At 40.1% G+C, this 16,870-nt stretch overlaps 1 protein-coding gene across 19 annotated transcripts in view; it reads right to left on the bottom strand.

Annotated features, from left to right (window-relative positions):
• IFT81 (intraflagellar transport 81) overlaps positions 1 to 16,870 on the bottom strand; it is a 155,249-nt gene that overhangs the window by 124,960 nt on the left and 13,419 nt on the right. For 14 of the 19 annotated variants that reach the window (XR_004176199.1, XR_002515846.2, XR_004176197.1 and 11 more), the window contains 3 exons: positions 13,474 to 13,527; positions 10,598 to 10,761; positions 7,112 to 7,207 (listed from right to left, as the gene is read on the bottom strand). Coding sequence is in view for 15 of the 19 variants with exons in the window: in XM_021922908.2 (XP_021778600.1) it covers positions 7,112 to 7,207; positions 10,598 to 10,761; positions 13,474 to 13,527 (314 nt within the window). In the remaining 4 variants the exon portion in view is untranslated. The remainder of the gene's footprint in view (positions 1 to 7,111; positions 7,208 to 10,597; positions 10,762 to 13,473; positions 13,528 to 16,870) is intronic. The other 5 variants (XM_031650740.1, XM_003907140.4, XM_021922909.2 and 2 more) reach the window with 2 other exon arrangements.

Here is a 16,870-nt window from a genome sequence, read left to right as displayed (position 1 = left end):
GAGTTTCACCATATTGGCCAGGCTGGTCTCAAACTCCTGACCACATGATCTGCCTGCCTCGGCCTCCCAAAGTGCTGGGATTACAGGCGTGAGCCACCACGCCTGGCCTCTAAGGCCTTTTAAAATAAACTTCTACTCCTGAAAAAACAACAACAACAACAAAATCAAACTGTCAAAAGCCAAAGGCAAAGAACATTCTGAAGGCATCAAGAGACTGACTAGTCACATACAAGAGATCCTTATTAAGATGATCAGCGTATTTCTAATCAGAAACTTTGGAGGCCAGAAAGCAGTGGGATAATATATCAAGATGCTAAGAGAAAGAACTGTCAACCAAGAATCATATATCTGGCAAAATTGTCCTTCAAAAGTAAGGGAGAGGCTGGGTGTGGTAGCTCATGCCTATAATCTCAGTACTTTGGGAGGCTAGGTAGATCACTTGAAGTCAGGAGTTCTAGACCAGCCTGGTCAATGTGGCAAAACCCCATCTCTACTAAAAATACAAAAATTAGCTGGGCATGGTGATGCACACCTGTAGTCCCAGTTACTCAGGAGGCTGAGGCAGAAGAGCTGCTTGAACCCAGGAGGTGGAGATTGCAGTGAGTGGAGATCATGCCACTGCATTCCATCCTGGGCAATGAAGTGAGACTTCATCTCTAAAAAAAAAAAAAAAAAAAAAAGTAAGGAATAAATTAAGACATTCCCAGATAAACAAAAGCTACATTCCCAGATAAGCAAAAGCTAAGAGACTTTGTTAAAACTACACTTGCCTTGGAAGAAATGCTCAAATAAGTCCTGTAAGGTGAAGTGAAAAGATACTAGGAAGTAACACAAAGCTGTATAAGAAAGAAAGATCTCAATAAAGGCAAATACATGAGCAATTATGAAAGCTAGTATTAGTGTAACAATGGTCTGTAAATCCACTTTTTGTTCTCTACATACTTTAAGAGACTATACATTTAAAACAACACAATTATTAATAGCTGAATGGCTAGTATTACTGTAATTTTGGTTTATAACTCCACATTTTGTTTTGTATATAATTTAAGAGATTAACACATTTAAAAGAGTTATTAGTTTATGTTTTTGGGCACACAATGTGTAAAGATGTCATTTTGTGACATGAACAACTGAAAGGGGTGGGGATGTAGCTGTAATGGAGCAGAGTTTTTATATGTTATTGAAGTTCAACTTGTATAAATTCAAATCACAGTGATAGAACTTTAGGATGTAATCCCCATGGTAACCACAAAGAAAATAGCTATAGAATATACACAAAGGAAATGAGAAAGGAATTTAAACATTTCACTATAAAAAATCAACTAAACACAAAAGATAGTAAAGCAGGAAATGAGGGACAAAAAAGCTATAATGCATATAGAAAGCAAATAGCAAAATGACAGAAGTTGCTGTTTATCAGTAATCACTTTAAATATAAATAGATTGACTATCCAATGAAAGGACAGTGATTGGCAGAATGGATAAAAAACATGTGATCCATGCCGGGCGCGGTGGCTCACGCCTGTAATCCCAGAACTTTGGGAGGCCAAAGCGGGCAGATCACCTGAGGTCAGGAGTTCAAGACCAGCCTGGTCAACATGGTGAAACCCCATCTCTACTGAAAATACAAAAAATTAGCTGGGCGTGGTGGCAAGCGCCAGCTACTCAGGAGGCTGATGCAGGAGAATCGTTTGAACCAGGGAGGCAGAGGTTGCAGTGAGCTGAGATCATGCCATTGCACTCCAGCCTGGGCAACAAGAGTGAAACTCCGTCTCAAAAAAAAACCCCCAAGAAACCACATGATCCAAGTAATGCTGTCTACAGGAGACTCATTTTAGATCCAAAGACATAACTAAATTGAAAGTGAAAGGATGGAAAAAGATATTCCATTCAAATAATAAACAAAAGACAACAGGGTGACTATATTAATATCAGATGAAATAACTTTAAATTTTAAAAGAGTACAAGAGACAAAGAAGGACATTATTAATAAAAGGTTCAATACAGCAAGATTATAAGCAATTATAAACATTCTCACATCTAATGACAGACCATCAAAATATATGAAGCTAAAACTGACAGAACTGAACACAGAAAAAGACAATTGTATAATAATAGTTTCAGACTTCAACATTCAATCTCAATAATGGATAGAACAAGCAGAATATAAGTTAGAAAATACAGGACTTAAACAACAAAATAAACCAACTAGATCTAGCAGACATATAGAAAACTGAGACATATAGAGGCTGAGATCTCGCCACTGCACTCCAGCCTAGGTGACAGAGTGAGACTGTGTCCAAAAAAAAAAAAGTTTCAGTAGATTTTAAAAGATAGATATCATACAGAGTATCTTATTTGACTACAACGGGATGAAGTTCGAAATCATTAACAGAAACAAAACTGGTAAATTAACAAACTTGTGGAAATTAAAAATACATGTTTTCTTTTTTTTTCTTTCTTTTTTTTTTGTGAGGCAGAGTCTTCCTCTGCCACCCAGGCTGTAATACAGGGGCATGATGTTGGCTCACTGCAACCTCTGCCTCCCAGGGTCGATTTTTCCATCTCAGCCTCCCGAGTAGCTGGGATTACAGACATGTACCACCACGCCTGGCTAATTTTTGTATTTTTAACAGAGACAGGGTTTCACCATGTTGGCCAGGCTGGTCTCGAACTCCTGGCCTCATGTGATCTGCCTGCCTCAGCCTCCCAAAGTGCTAGGATTACAGACATGAGTCACCGCACCCGGCCAAAAATACATTTTTTTTTGAGATGGGAGTCTCGCACTGTTGCCCGGACTGGAGTGCAATGGCATGATCTCAGCTCATTGCAAGCTCTGTAATCCCAGCACTTTAGGAGGCCAAGGTGGGTGTATCACAAGGTCAGGAGTTCAAGACCAGCCTGGCCAAGATGGTAAAACCCTGTCTCTACTAAAAATACAGAAAAATTAGCTAAGGGTGGTGGCAGGCGCCTATAATCTCAGCTACTTGGGAGGCTGAGGCAGAGAATTGCTTCATCCCAGGAGGCAGAGGTTGCAGTGAGCTGAAATTGCGCCACTGCATTCCAGCCTAGGTGACAGAGCGAGACTCTGTCTAAAAAAAAAAAAAAATCTCCCAACAAAGAAAAGCCCTGGACCTGATGGCCTCACTGGTGAATTCCACCCAACACTTAAATTAACGAACACCAGGCTGGGCGCGGTGGCTCACGCCTGTAATCCCAGCACTTTGGGAGGCCGAGGCGGGTGGATCACCTGAGGTCGAGAGTTCGAGACCACCCTGACCTTTAGTAGAGACATGGAGAAACTCTGTCTCTACTAAAAATACAAAATTAGCTGGCGTGGTGGTGCATGCCTGTAATCCCAGCTACTCAGGAGGCTGAGGCAGTAGAATTGCTTGAATCTGGGAGGCGGAGGTTGTGGTAAGCCGAGATCACGCCATTGCACTCCAGCCTGGGCAACAAGAGCGAAACTTCGTCTCAAAAATAAAAAAGTAAAAAATAACAAACACCAAATCCTTCTCAAACTTTTCCAATAAGTTGAAGAGTAGCATAACTTCCTAACTCATTCTCTGAGGCCAGCATTACTGTTAGGGAACAGCATAAGACTGTTAGAGGAAACATAGGGTAAATGTTTCACAACACTGGATTTAGCAATGATTTCTTGGATATGACATCAAAAGCATAGGCAACAAAAGAAAAAATTAGACAAATTGGACTTCATGAGAATTTAAAACTTTTGTGCATCAAAAGACACTGTCAACAGAGTAAAAAGGCAACACACAGAATGGGAGAAAATATTTGCAAATCATGTATCTGATAAGGGATTAACATCCCGAATAAGCCAGGCATAGTGGCTGATACTTATAATCCCAGTACTTTGGGAGGCCCAGGCGGGAGGATCTCTTGAAGGGACTGAAGACCAGACTGGGCACTGTAGAAAGATCCCATCTCTACAGAAAATTAGCCAGGTGCAGTGGCAGGTACCTGTAGTCTCAGCTACTTGGGAGGCTGAAGAGGGAGAATCACTTGGGCCCAGGAGTTCAAGGCTGCAGTGAACTATGATGGCACACTCCAGCCTGGGCAACAGAGTGAGACCCTATCTCTGAGAAAAAAAAATCCAGAATATACAGAGAACTCGTAAAACCCAACAACAAAAAACCAAACAACCCAATTCAAAAATGGGGTTAATATCTAAAATATATAAGGAACTCAACTCATATCAAAAAAAATAGATAACCTGATTAAACAATGGGCAAATAACTGAAAGAGACATTTATTAAAGACATACAAATGGCCAATGGGTATATGAAAAAATGCTCAGCATCCCTAATCATCAAGGAAATGTAAATTTAAAAATGAGCTATCACCTCATAACTATTAGAATAGCTATTATCAAAATGACACAAGATAACAAGTGGTGGTGAGGATGTGAAGAAAAGGGAACTCTGGTACACTGTGGATGGGAATGTAAATTAGTATAGCCATTATAGAAAACAGTATGGAGGTTCCTCAAAAGTTAAAAATAGAACTAGCATATAATCCAGCAATCCCACTAGTGTGTATATATCCAAGGGAAATAAAAATCAGTATATTGAAGAGATATCTGCATTTACATTGTCATTGCAGCATTAATTTCAATGGCCAACATATGGACTCAACCCATGTATCCATCAGTGAATGAATACATAAAGAAAATGTGGTATATGCAAAATGGAATACTATTCAGCCTTTAAAAAGAGGGAAATCCTGTCATTTACAACAACATGGATAAGCCTGAAGGACACTATGTTAAATTAAATAAGCCAGGCACAGAAAGACAAATACTACATGATCTCACTCATATGAGGTATCTTAAAAAGCTGAACTCATGGAAGCAGAAGAGTAAAATGGTGGCTTTCAGGGGATTAGGGAGGTATACAGATTGGAAAGATACTGGTCAAAGGATACAAAATTTCAGTTGGGGGAATAAATTCAAGAGATCTTTGTATAATGTAATTATAGTTAATGTACCTTACACTTGAAAATTGTTAAGAGGATAGATGTTAAATGTTCTCACCACAAAAAAATTAGTATGTGAGGTAATGCATATATTTGTTCGATTTAGCTATTCTATGATTTCAAAACATCAGGTTGCATACCATAAACATAAACAATTTGTATTTGTCAATTTAGAAAATAATTTTAAAATCCCATATATCCACACAAAAACTTGTATAAGAATGTTCGTAGTAGCATTACTCATAATAGCCAAAAAGTGAAAATAACCTAAATGCCCACTAATCAATGAATGGACAAACAAAATATGATGCAGCTATACAATGGAGTATTATTCAGCAATAAAAAGGAATGATGTACTGATATACATACTACAACATGGATGGACTTTAAAAATGTTATGCTAAGTGAAAGAAGCCAATGACAAGGAATAACATATTAAAATATTCCATTTATATGAAATGTGCATGACAGGCAAATCTATAGAGACTGATTTGGTCTCAAATCAGTTGAAATTGGGGGTTTGGGGGAGAAATGGAAAGTGGGTGCTAGGTTTGGGGTTTATTTTAGGGGTGATAAAATTGTTCTAAAATTGATCGTGGTGATGGTTGCACAAACTCTATAAATACACTAAAATACCACTGAAGTGTACACTTTAAATGGGTAAATTGTATGGTATGTGAATTATATCTCAATCAAGTTATTTTTAAAAAGGAATAAAAGGTTTTCTACTATGGAATGGTCACCAGCATATATTGTTAAGAAGAAAAAAAATGCAAGGAGAAGAAAAGTGTGTTTAATATGTTCTTCTTTCCCTAAGAAGTGAGAGATGAGTATATACATCTATATAATATTTCTAATGGAATAATAAAGTGTGAAATTTAAAAAGTAACCTATGTGGGAAGGAAAGAATAGGGTGGAAGCACAGGGATAGATGCTAGAAACGTCTCTGAATATATACCTCAAGGACAAAATGAACTAAAAACCAATTTTCAGTAGTAATCATATTCTTGATGGTTTTTTTTTTTTTTTTTTTGAGACAGTCTCGCTCTGTCGCCCAGGCTGGAGTACAGTGGTGTGATCTTGGCTCACTGCAAGCTCTGCCTCCCGGGTTCACGCCATTCTCCTGCCTCAGCATCCTGAGTAGCTGGGACTACAGGCGCCCACCACCACGCCTGGCTAATTTTTTGTATTTTTAGTAGAGATGGGGTTTCACCATGGTCTCGATCTCCTGACCTCGTGATCCACCCGCCTCGACCTCCCAAAGTGTTGGGATTACAGGTGTGAGCCACCACGCCCGGCTAGATATATATTCTTAAATATTTATAGATGTAATGATATGACGAACTCTAAGATATGCTTCAAAATAATACAGTTGGGGTTGGTAGTATAGAAGAAACAAGAATGGCCCTGAACCCTGTAGCTCAAGGAAACATGAGCGTTTATTGAACAATTTGCCTCTACCTTTGTAATTGATTGAAATTTTCCATTATAAAGGTTTTAAAAAATTCTAATGTCCTTAAATAATGCCTTGTTATGTAGCTTAGTATTTTCTGTGGTTATAGAATGCTCTTCACACTAAAATCCTCCCACCTGGGTTCTTTTCAGATAAGCCATGGCCTTCATTTCAATCTTTTATAAAAATATAAAACAAGGTAAGTACCCTCAAAACTAAGTGACAATTTAGTTGTGGATAAAATAATAAATGCTTTAGCACTAAAATTTAATTTATTCTACACTTGCAAACTAACTTTAAACCTGAAAAAGCATACTTTCATTAACTTATTAAAAATTATAAATGTTTTTACTTATACCACCTAAGGTAAGTTTTCATTTTAAAAATAAATTCCACAGTCACAGATACAAACACAAATAGCTCTATTACCACAGTTTGTACATGCTGAGGAAACTAAGCATTATTAGAAGTATCAAATTTCAAACTTGAATAAGCATCTTTTGTGGCTTTTCCACTAATTCTTTGATATACTCTGGAGATTAGCAGTGACAGAACAACATTTATTCTCTACTTCCTTCTCACTTTAAGACTATAGATAACACAGCCAGTGGTTCACGAATATGCTTACAGATCTATATATGTGAGCCAAAAGAATGTTCTTACCTGTTGCCTATACAGTGAGAGTTTGCCTTCAATGGGCTCATTTCTCATCATTTTCTTTTCAATCAGCTGGTTAATTTCTGTGTTTATTTCATTTATCTAAAACAGCATGAGAGCAAAAAAAAAAAAAAAAGTTAAATCTTTCCCTGTAAGTACATAAACTAAGTGACATCTGGCCAAACTAGCCTTGAATTTATGGTTCTTTTTTTTTTTTTTTTAAAGAGACAAGGTCTCAGTTTCACCTAGACTAATTTTTTTTTTTTAAGAGATGGGGTCTTCCTATGTTGCCCAGACTGATTTTGAATTCCTGGGTTCAAGTGAGCCTCCCACCTTGGCCTCCCAAAGTGCTGGCATTACAGATGTGAACCATAGCACCCAGCCTGAATTTACAGTTCTTAACATTAAGTCTCTGATGGGCAAAACAGTTCCATTAATGTTATGGGGAGCTTGTTATGATTACTTTTAGAAACAATTTACATTTCATGATATATAGTTACACAATTTGATTATTTATACAGATTTAATCACCCATGTCTAAATTATTCTAAAGTATTTTACATGAAATATTTATATATTACCACAAAGATGCTTTCTAAAAATCTGAAGCTATCCCCTCAGCTAGGTTGTGACTTCAAGTCACTGCAAGTGATAAAGCAAATGTGAACAAACATGCACCAAGGATTTATTACAAGGATTCATGAACCCAGCTGAGAGTTGACAGGGATAACGCCCTTCCTGTGCTAATAATCTGTGAATCTTCGATAGCTATCATTTATCCTAATCATTAATCTAAATATCTCCAAAACGTAACAAAACTGAATAAATCTGACAGAAGCATATGGTTCCTCAACAAATCAAAACAAAAACCATGGTTTTCAGTGTATCCATCCTTTGAAAGATTAGAGTTCTCTCTAACCCTAACCCTAATTCTGTGACATTAAATTTTAGCCAGATTAGGCCGGGCGTGGTGGCTCATGCCTGTAATTGAAGCACTTTGGGAGGTTGAGGCAGGTGGATCATCTGAGGTCAGGTCGAGACCAGCTTGGCCAACATGGTGAAACCCCGTCTCTACTAAAAATACAAAAACTTAGCTGGGCATGGTGGCATGCACCTGTAGTCCCGGCTACTCCGGGGGCTGAGACAGGAGAATCGCTTGAACCCAGGAGGTGGAGGTTGCAGTGAGCCGATATCGCATCACTGGACTCCTGCCCAGGCGACAGAGTGAGACTCCATCTCAAAAACAAAACATAACAAAAGAAATTTTTAGCCAGATCTGACTTGGACATTTAATTTTTCTAAGTAAATTAAAAGCATAAAACAGGCCCGGGTGCAGTGGCTCACACCTATAATCCCAGCACTTTGGGAGGCCGAGGTGGGTTAATCACAAGGTCAGGAGTTCGAGACAAGCCTGGCCAACACAGTGAAACCCCCGTCTCTACTAAAAATACAAAAATTAGCTGGGCATGGTGGTGGGTGCCTGTAATTCCAGCTACCCGGGAGGCAGGAGAATTCACTTGAATCCAGGAGGTGGAGATTGCAGTGAGCCGAGATCGCACCACTGCACTCCAGCCTGGGCAACAGAGCTAGAGTCTGTCTCCAAAAAAAAAAAAGTCAGAATTACATATTTAATTGTAGTTTTAACTGTAGTGGCTATTAACCACATATTAAGCACACTACAGAATTAGCAAGTCAAAACTTTTCAATTAGGCTGAGTGCAATGGCTCACACCTGTAATCCCTGCACTTTGGGAGTCTGAGGCAGACAGAGGCAGGCAGATCTCTTGAATCTGGGAGGTCAAGACCATGCTGGGCAACATGGCCAGACCCTGTCTGTACAAAAAATTCAAAAACTTTGCCAGAACTGGTGGCATGCACCTTATAGTCCCAGCTCCTTGGGAAGCTGAGGTGGGAGGATCACTTGAGCCTGGGAGATGGAAGCTGCAGTGAGCTGTGATCACGTCACTGAACTCCAGCCTAGGTGACAGTGTGAGACTCCATCCCCCGCAAAAAAAAAAAAAATTAGCCAGGCATGGTGGCACGCACCTGTAATCCCAGCTAGTTGACAGGCTGAGGCAGAAGAATTGTTTGAACCCAGAAGGTGGAGGTTGCAGTGAGCCAAGATTGTGCCACTGCACTCCAGCCTGGGCAACAGAGCAAGTTCAGTCTAAAAAGTAAAAAAAAAAAAAAAAAAAAGGCACTGAACCTGACCTAGTGTTTTAATTCTAGGGAACAAAAATGGTATAATCAGGCCAAGTACATTGGCTCACAGCTGTAATCCCAGCACTTTGGGAGGCTGAGGTGGGCAGATCACCTGAGGTCAGGAGTTTGAGACCAGCCTGGCCAAATGGCAAAACCCTGTCTCTACTAAAAATAAAAAAATTGGCCAGGCGTGGTGGCACATACCTGTAGTCCCAGCTACTTTGGAGGCTACTTGGGAGGCTAAGGCAGGAGAATGGCTTGAACCCGGGAGGCGGAGGTTGCAGGGAGCCGAGATCTCGCCATTGCACTCCAGCCTAGGCAACAGAGCAATACTCCATCTCAAGAAACAAAACAAGGCCCGCCTGTAATCCCAACATTTTGGGAGGCTGAGATAGGTGGATCACAAGGTCAAGAGTTCAAGACTAGCCTGACCAACATGGTGAAACCCTGTCTCTAATAAAAATACAAACATTAGCTAGGCGTGGTGGCACATGCCTGTAATCCCAGCTACTCAGGAGGCTGAGGCAGGAGAATCACTTGAACCCGGGAAGCGGAGGTTGCAGTGAGCCGAGATCATGCCACTGCACTCCAGCCTGGGCAACAGAACGAGACTCCATCTCAAAAAAAAAAAACAAAAAACAAAAAACAAAACAAAAACAAAACAAAAAATTAGCCAGGCTTGGTGATTCGTGCCTATAATCCCAGCTAGTTGGGAGGCTGAGGCTGGAGAATCACTTGAACCCAGGAGGTGAAGGTTGCAGTAAGCCAAGATTGTGCTACTGTACTCTAGCCTGGGCAACAGAGCAAGTACTGTCTCAAAAAAATAGAAAAAGGTATAATCTGATACTAGCTTTCAATAAGCATTACAACATTTAGTAATTCCAAGGCAGGTATACCAGGTTAATAAAAATATTAGCTTTAAATATAAAATTGCTATAATACTTTGCTTGGAAATAAAAATTAATAATTAAAATATTTTTAAATTTCTCATCTAAATGCTTATATTATGAAGACATGAACCCACTGGTCAATTCATTCACATTAATTTACATATTTAAGTTATTTCATTTGCTAATCAATTGACTATGTTTTCATAACATCATGTGGATTAAGTAACAGCATAACATTCTAAAATTCCTCATAAAGGACAAACCCTTATGAGAGTTGTCAACTCTTAGCATAGGTCAATTTAAGAGTCAATAGTGGGATACTACAGAAAGCAGTTCACATAATTTTATAGGACTGGGGATCAGATAAAATTGAGAGCTATAAAAAGATGATTCTCACTTACTTTAGATTCAAGTTCAAGAAGATCAGAATGGCCCATTGCTGGCTCTGAAACTACTTTTTGTAAAAAATGTAATTCCTTTTTCTTATTTTCTAATTCTTTAGGAAATTTTTCAGTTACCATATATAAATTAAATTTTATCTCCTCCTCTAGCCTCTTCATTAAACCTTTAAAAACAAAATAAATAAATATTCAGCCCAAAAAGTAGGTACAGTGATATTCTGTATACTATTTTAAATATAAGACCTGGATAGGGCCTATCTGTTGAAAACAATTTGCATAATATCTAGCATAGTACAATAAAAGATTGGCCATTGAAATATTTTATTGTTGATTACAATGAAAATGAAGAAACACAATTTACATGGAAGAATATTTAAATAGTTATAGAAAAAGTGTTATTATGACCTTTTCAAATTATAACCTAATTCTTTTATAACCCACAATACGCAAAAATAACATGTGCAGAGTCAGATATATTGTTGGGTCATATTTTACCTTCTAAGTATTTAAGAGACTCATGAACCAAATGATAACAAATAAAATCTAACCCAGGTGCTCTTTTATTCAGATGATCATGTATTTTTTTTCTTTCGGAATACTTTTGATGCAGTATATATATATATGTGTGTGTGTATTTATATTTATATATACACACACACACACACACACATATATATATATATGTTTATTTATTTTGAGACAGGGTCTTGCTCTGTCACCCAGGCTAGAGTGCAGTGGCACTATTATCTCAGCTCACTGCAACCTAAACCTTCACGGCTCAAGTGATCTTCCCACCTTAGCCTCCTGAGTAGCTGGAAGTAGCTGGCACCACAGGTGTGAGTCACCACGCCTAGGTAATTTTTGTATTTTTTTTGTAGTGACAAGGTTTTGCCATGTTGCCCGGGCTGGTCTCTTAACTCCTGGGCTTGAGCAATTACCCGCCTCATCCTCTCAAAGTGCTGGGATTACAGGCGTGAGCCACTGTACCTAGCGCAATTTATATTTCTAACAGTTCATAAATGGTAATTAATTATCATTTGTCAGCTTCAAGCCAATGAAGACATTACTAAAAGCACCACAAGTTAAAATCTAAAAAAGAGAAACAGGCCAGGTGCAGTGGCTCCCACCTATAATTCTACCACTTTGGGAGGCCAAGGTGGGTGGATCACCTAGGTCAAGAGTTTGAGAGCAGCCTGGGCAACATGGCGAAATCCTGTCTCTACTAAAAATACAAAAATTAGCCGGGCATGGTGGCGCATGCCTGTAGTCCCAGCTACTTGGGAGGCTGAGGAACAAGAATTGCTTGAACCTGGGAGGAGGAGGATGCAGTGAGCCGAGACGGCATCACCGTCACCGCACTCCAGCCTGGACGACAGAGGGAGACTGTCTCAAAAAAAGAAAAGAGGGCTGGGCGCGGTGGCTCAAGCCTGTAATCCCAGCACTTTGGGAGGCCCAGACGGGCAGTTCACGAGGTCAGGAGATCGAGACCATCCTGGCTAACACGGTGAAATCCCGTCTCTACTAAAAAATACAAAAAACTAGCCAGGCGAGGTGGCGGGCGCCTGTAGTCCCAGCTACTAGGCAGGCTGAGGCAGGAGAATGGTGTGAACCCGGGAGGCGGAGCTTGCAGTGAGCTGAGATCCGGCCACCGCACTCCAGCCTGGGCGACAGGGCGAGACTCCGTCTCAAAAAAAAAAAGAAACAAGGTATCTATCTACACATAAATGTTTTAAGCTTTCCATGTTTTGGTATTTTTTTTATTTTGTAAAGTATTATTAGTTTACAGTTAAGGGGCAATTTATATTTTTCAGATTTTAGTTTTCTTATTTATGCAGATGGACAACTACATACACAGATTTTCAGTGAATAACAGTCTTGTTTTAAATTCCCAGCCTAGAGAGATTTACAAAGTTTATTTCAGATCTTTCCATTTACACATTTACAAATTCTGACTTGAATGTTTTTTGGTTTTCTTGAGACGAAATCTCGCTCTGTCACTCAGGCTGGAGTGCACTGGTGCATTCTGGGTTCACTGCATCCTCTGTCCACCTTCTGAGTTCAAGCAATTCTCCTGCCTCAGCCTCCTGAGTAGCTGGAATTAGTCGCACACTACCAGCGCAGCTAATTTTTTGTATTTTTAGTAGAGATAGGGTTCCATCACGTTAAGGCCAGGCTGGTCTCCAACTCCTGACCTCGAGTGATCCGCCTGCCTGGGCCTCCCAAAGTGCTGGGATTACATGTGTGAGCCACTGCATCTGGCCTGGCTTGAATTTTTAACACATGGAGTTTCTGGTTTAAGTAATCTGTGGACATAGATTGCATAATACATCCGGCCCAAAGCCTTAAAACTATTTTTAGTTCCACTGTGCTAACCATATATTAACATGTAAAATTTTATTAACTGCAAATTATAAGTTTTCCATTCATTGCTTCACTACTCCTTCTTTTTTCAGGATTAGAGAAAGGAAGAGAAGAGAAAGTGTTTAATAAATCACACTGTAGGCTGGGCACGGTGCCTCATGCCTGTAATCCCAGCACTTTGGGAGGCCAAGGTAGGCGAATCACCTGAGGTTGTGAGTTTGAGACCAACCTGACCAACATGGAAAAACCCCATCTCTACTAAATATACAAAAAATTAGCCGGGTGTGGTGACTCATGCCTGTAATCCCAGCTACTCTGGAGGCTGTAAACACGCTTGAAGCAGGAGAATTGCTTGAACCCGGGAGGCAGAGGTTGTGGTGAGCTGAGATCATGCCATTGCACTCTAGCCTGGGCAACGAGAGTGAAACTCCATCTCAAAAAATAAAAGATAGGCCAGGCATGGTGGCTCACGCCTGTAATCCCAGCACTTTGGGAGGCCAAGGTGGGCGGATTACCTGAGGTCGGGAGTTTGAGAGCAGCCTGACTGACATGGAGAAACTCCGTCTCTACTAAAAAAAAAAAAATACAAAATTAGTTGGGCATTGTGGCATATGCCTGTAATCCCAGTTACTCAGGAGGCTGAGGCAGGAGAATCGCTTGAACCCGGGAGGCGGAGGTTGCAGTGAGCTGAGATCATGCCATTGCACTCCAGCCTGGGCAACAGGAGCGAAACTCCGTCTCAATAAATAAATAAATAGATAAATAAATAAATAAATAAAATAAATCACACTGTAATCAGTCAGTCATTCCTATGTGGCTTTTGATTAAATCTACATCCTGGCTTCTTTGTCTGTTAGATGACCAGCTTTTCCATCCTCAGGTTTTTAAACATACCCCATGTAATTAGAGATGCATGGAATCAAAAACTAAAATGTTTTTCAAGATTTAAAATACTCAAATAATATTTTCTGTATTTAAAAAAAAGTTTCTAATTCTAGAAAATATAAACTGATTTACAGTGACAGAAAGCAAATCCATGGTTGTCTGGGGAGGGACAGAGAGGCAGAAGGGGGCAAGAGTGAGACATTAAAAACAGTCAATGGAAATGTTTAGGGATGATAGATAGGTTTGTGATCTTGATCAAAAGCTGATGGTTTCACCAGTGTATACATATGTCAAAAGAAATCAAGAATACACTTTAGGGCATGGGAGGAAAGGGGAAGAAGAGCATTCGAACAAATAATGTGTGCAGAGTTTAAAACCTAGATGACAGGTTGATAGGTGCAGTAAACCACCATGGCACATGTATACTTATGTAGCAAACCTGCACATTCAGCACATGTAACCCAAAACTTAAAGTAAAATTTTTAAAAATTTTTTAAAAATACACTTTAAATATATGCTATTTATTTACTGAGACAAGGTCTTACTCTGTCACCTAGGCTGGAGTGCAGTGGCACAATCATAGCTCACTTTAACCTCAAACCCTTGGGCTCAAGTGATCCTCCTGCCTCAGGCTCCTGGATAGCTAGGACTATAGGCATGCACCACCATGCCTAGCTAATTTTTTATTATTTTTATTTTATTTTTTTTGAGACTGAGTCTCGCTCTGTCGCCCAGGCTGCAGTGCAGTGGCACGATCTTGGCTCACTGCAAGTTCCGCCTCCCAGGTTCATGCCGTTCTCCTGTCTCAGTCTCCCAAGTAGCTGGGACTACAGGTGCCCACCACCATGCCTGGCTAATTTTTTATATTTTTTTAGTAGAGACGGGGTTTCACCATGTTAGCCAGGATGGGCTCGATCTCCTGACCTTGGGATTCACCCGCCTTGGCTTCCCAAATAATTTTTTATTTTTTGTAGAGATGGGGTCTTGCTATGTTGCCCAGGCTGGTCTCAAACTCCTGGGCTCAAGTGATCCTCTTACTGTGGCCTCCCAAAGGAGTAGGATTATAGGCATTGAGTCACTGAACCACACCAAATATGTGCAGCTTTTTCTTTTCTTTTTTCTTTTTTTTTTTCTTTTTGAGACAGAGTCTCCCTCTGTTGCCCAGGCTAGAGTGCAGTGGCACAATCTCAGTTCACTGCAACTTCCACCTCCCCGGCTCAAGTGATCCTCCCACCTCAGCCTCCCAAAGTAGCTGGGACTACAAGCGTGCACCACCACACCTGGCTAATTTTTGTATTTTTTTGTTTTGCCATGTTGCCCAGGCTGGTCTTGATCTCCTGGGATCAAGTGATCTGCTCACCTTTGCCTCCTAAAATGTTGGGATTACAGGTATGAACCACTGCACCAGGCCTTGTATGGTTTGTTATATGTCGACTTTACCTCAATAAAGCTGTTTAAAACATAAAACCCAAGTTTCCACCAAATTTTAAATTACTCTCTTAAAAAATTTAACTTAGACCTTGAAAACTAGTCATATGTTTCTATGAAAAGTTTTAAAAGCGCCGGGCGCGGTGGCTCAAGCCTGTAATCCCAGCACTTTGGGAGGCCAAGATGGGCGGATCACGAGGTCAGGAGATCGAGACCATCCTGGCTAACACGGCGAAACCCCGTCTCTACTAAAAAATACAAAAAACTAGCCGGGCGAGGCGGCGGGCGCCTGTAGTCCCAGCTACTCGGGAGGCTGAGGCAGGAGAATGGCGTGAACCCGGGAGGCGGAGCTTGCAGTGAGCTGAGATCCGGCCACTGCACTCCAGCCTGGGCGACAGAGCCAGACTCCGTCTCAAAAAAAAAAAAAAAAAAGAAAAGTTTTAAAAGCATTGTCTTTCAAAATCCTGGAGAAATTAAATACAAGGTCACTAAGATGTCAGCAAACTTTTCTATTAAAAACCCTTTGAAAACATCTCACTGATCCTACTATAATCAAATGACTGTCTTCTTTTATGTAATAAATCTCACAAATGTGTGGAGTATAACGATGATTAGCCTTGGCCGGGCGCAGTGGCTCATGCCTGTAATCCCAGCACTTTGGGAGGCTGAGGCGGGCGGATCACCTGAGGTCAGGAGTTAAAGACCAGCCTGGCCAACATGGAGAAACCCCGTCTCTACTAAAAACACAAAAATTAGCCGGGCGTGGTGGCACATACCTGTAATACCAACTACTCCAGAGGCTGAGGCAGAAGAGTCACTTGAACCCATGAGGTGGAGGCTGCAGAGAGCTGAGATCACACCACTGCATTCCAGCCTGGGCAACAAGAGCAAAACTCCATCTCAAAAAAAAAAAAAAAAAGATTAACCTCAGTGAATGTTTTATAATATAGCTGTTACTCTGCAAAAAGACAAATTACACTGTCATACTAAAAGTACTTTTTGTTATGTAAGTAAATATTAGCTTTTGTAAGCCTTTTTTGTTACTGAAATGTTAAAGCTTGTTAAAATAAATACCTGGATCAATTAAATATGTTTAATCTACCCTTTTCCTAGGCTGTGAATAGATCACTTAAGACTTTTCCACTTCCCAGAAAGATGTCAACAAAGTCGGAACTCCTTAACCTCCTGCTCCCTGCTCTTATAGAATTTCATAGATTACTACAGAAAGATGAATTAACCCTCTATCAGCTATTTACATTGGGATAGTTCTCCAATACAAATGAGAGCTTTCCGTCACTCTTTCAGTTTGTGTGGTCTTTCTTCTGACAAACAAAAACGCTTTGTAAAATGCCTAGGATGGATCTGGTGGTGTAATCTGGGCTATTAGGACAGTTTATCCTCTGTGTTAAGCTAATGTAAGAACACAGCCAGAGATATCTACATCAGTAGCACTGTTATTCTACAAACCAAAATAATGAAAAACACTCGGTTTTAAGGATCCAGCATTCTATTATTTTTCTTTATAGCCCTGGCTTTAACACAATGATTCATAATTTTTCCAATCATCATTTTCACAACAGCCATGCTAAGTCCTTTATT

The sequence above is a fragment of the Papio anubis genome, chromosome 9 (genome assembly GCF_008728515.1).
Source record: "Papio anubis isolate 15944 chromosome 9, Panubis1.0, whole genome shotgun sequence".
Taxonomy (NCBI): domain Eukaryota; kingdom Metazoa; phylum Chordata; class Mammalia; order Primates; family Cercopithecidae; genus Papio; species Papio anubis.
Note: the sequence above shows the minus strand (reverse complement) of the source record. Positions and strands in the feature narration are given on the sequence as shown.